Below are 1,797 nucleotides of genomic sequence, written 5' to 3' on the forward strand. Positions count from 1 at the left end.
ATAAGTATGAGTTTCATGTTTACAAAATGGAATGTGGTGAGTTTCATCGTCTAATTGAGCATCCGTCACACGAAAATATAAGCAGTTTCTAAACTGAAAAAAAAAATGGTTTAAGTCTTAATATAAAAATATAAAAATTTTTAATTAAAAGTTTTATTATAAAAAAAAAAAGAAAACCTTTAAAGTATGATAAAGAGGAACTTTAGCAACAAATTCTAATTTCACCCCATCGAGGTTCCCTGATAAATATTTATCAGAATCTGACGCGTTGGATACTTCAATGTTTCCCTTGGATGTGTGAACATATTCCGGAACGTTTGGATCTTGTATTATTTCTTGTGTGCAAACTGATGGATTTGCCTTCCATTGTCCACAAAGTTCTGTTCGAAGCTCTGAAGATAAATCACACCTCAATGCACATTCAACTGTTTTGTTTAAAAATGATTCTTTAAGCACATCTTGAATTAAACATTGTTTGTCTGATCCTTTGAAACAAATATCGAAATTTGTTTCGGCACCGCAAACTAATTTAACACGCCCCCCATTGTCTTCTTCAATTCCCGTTAAAAAATGAATGCTAAAAAAACCAATTATTGTTAATATTTGAAAAAAAATAAATATGAACTTATGAAGTTTGAAACGATCCGCTATGGCTCCAAAAAGAGGTTTTGCCAACATTCCTGTGAAAGGTAAAATTCCATTAATGATTCCCACGGCGTTACTGGGAAATTTTAAATCTTTAGCTATGACTGGCATAAAAGGTTGAACTGGCGATACACCTAGGAATATGTAAAATAAATTTAAATTAATATTTTATTCATAATTTGTGATTTTTTTTTTTTTTTTTGGAAAACAAAATAACATTTTTTAAGATCCTATCAGTTTTTTTTTATTTTTATCTTTTGATACCTCAGTAAAGTGTGACGTAATTATTAGGCCATACAATTAAAGTAAATATTTATTTATAAGACATAAATTTAAAATTACTTCTCTTCCGTGTAAATCGCCTCAAGTTTCTTTTGGAGCTTATATTGCAAGATATCAGGCTAATTTTAAATTAAAACATTATATAAAATTGCATACTAATCAGAAAAGGCACGATTAAAGATAAAAATACATATATGTATATATTGACCTTAAAAAGTTTAAATTTAAAAAACAAATTTAAGAATTTCAAATTTATTGTTATTATGATTATTATTTTTTACTATTATGTACTTTTAAACCAAACATAATAAAATATTTTTTAAATTTATGCCCTTTAATCTTTGATAATTAGATTAATTCTAAATCTTTTTAAAGACAAAAGGTAGATAACAGGTAATTGTAAACTAATAATAAGTAAGCATTTGAAATACTTTAAGGTTATTTCAAAAAATATCTAATATGAGTAAAAAAAGATTGATATTTTTAAATATAGGCAATTTATTTAGTCTAACAATATAAATACTGCAATACTGGATAAATTGCCACAAAACTGAAAAATAAATTTTAAAATCGCTAAAAAATTTTTTATTGAAATATAAATGTATTACGAAGCCTTTTTTTTTGTATTGCATTTTGTATTTTTTTTAATTCAAAAATCTTACCTCCATTAAATAGAAAGTAATGAGCTTTCATGGGCAAGAGGTCTTTATTGACTTTGACCATTTTGTTGAAGATTGAATGAATCCTTTACTTCAATAAACTAGAACACAAAAATTATCATTTGTAAAAAATATTCTGTAATAATCACATTCGATCTTATAATCCTTTGTATACGATCATGAAGTATTAAATGTAATGTATAATTATATA

General features: G+C 25.6%; 1 protein-coding gene across 1 annotated transcript in view; it reads right to left on the reverse strand.

Moving 5' to 3' along the window:
• Phum_PHUM564870 (uncharacterized protein) overlaps nucleotides 1-1,650 on the reverse strand; it is a gene marked incomplete at both ends in the record, with an annotated part of 3,192 nt that extends 1,542 nt beyond the window's left edge. The window contains 3 exons of the mRNA XM_002431974.1: nucleotides 24-93; nucleotides 178-779; nucleotides 1,590-1,650. Coding sequence (XP_002432019.1) covers nucleotides 24-93; nucleotides 178-779; nucleotides 1,590-1,650 — 733 coding nt within the window. The remainder of the gene's footprint in view (nucleotides 1-23; nucleotides 94-177; nucleotides 780-1,589) is intronic.
• Between the last annotated feature and the right edge of the window lie 147 nt (nucleotides 1,651-1,797).

The sequence above is a fragment of the Pediculus humanus genome, genomic scaffold (genome assembly GCF_000006295.1).
Source record: "Pediculus humanus corporis 1103172108298 genomic scaffold, whole genome shotgun sequence".
Classification (NCBI taxonomy): domain Eukaryota; kingdom Metazoa; phylum Arthropoda; class Insecta; order Psocodea; family Pediculidae; genus Pediculus; species Pediculus humanus.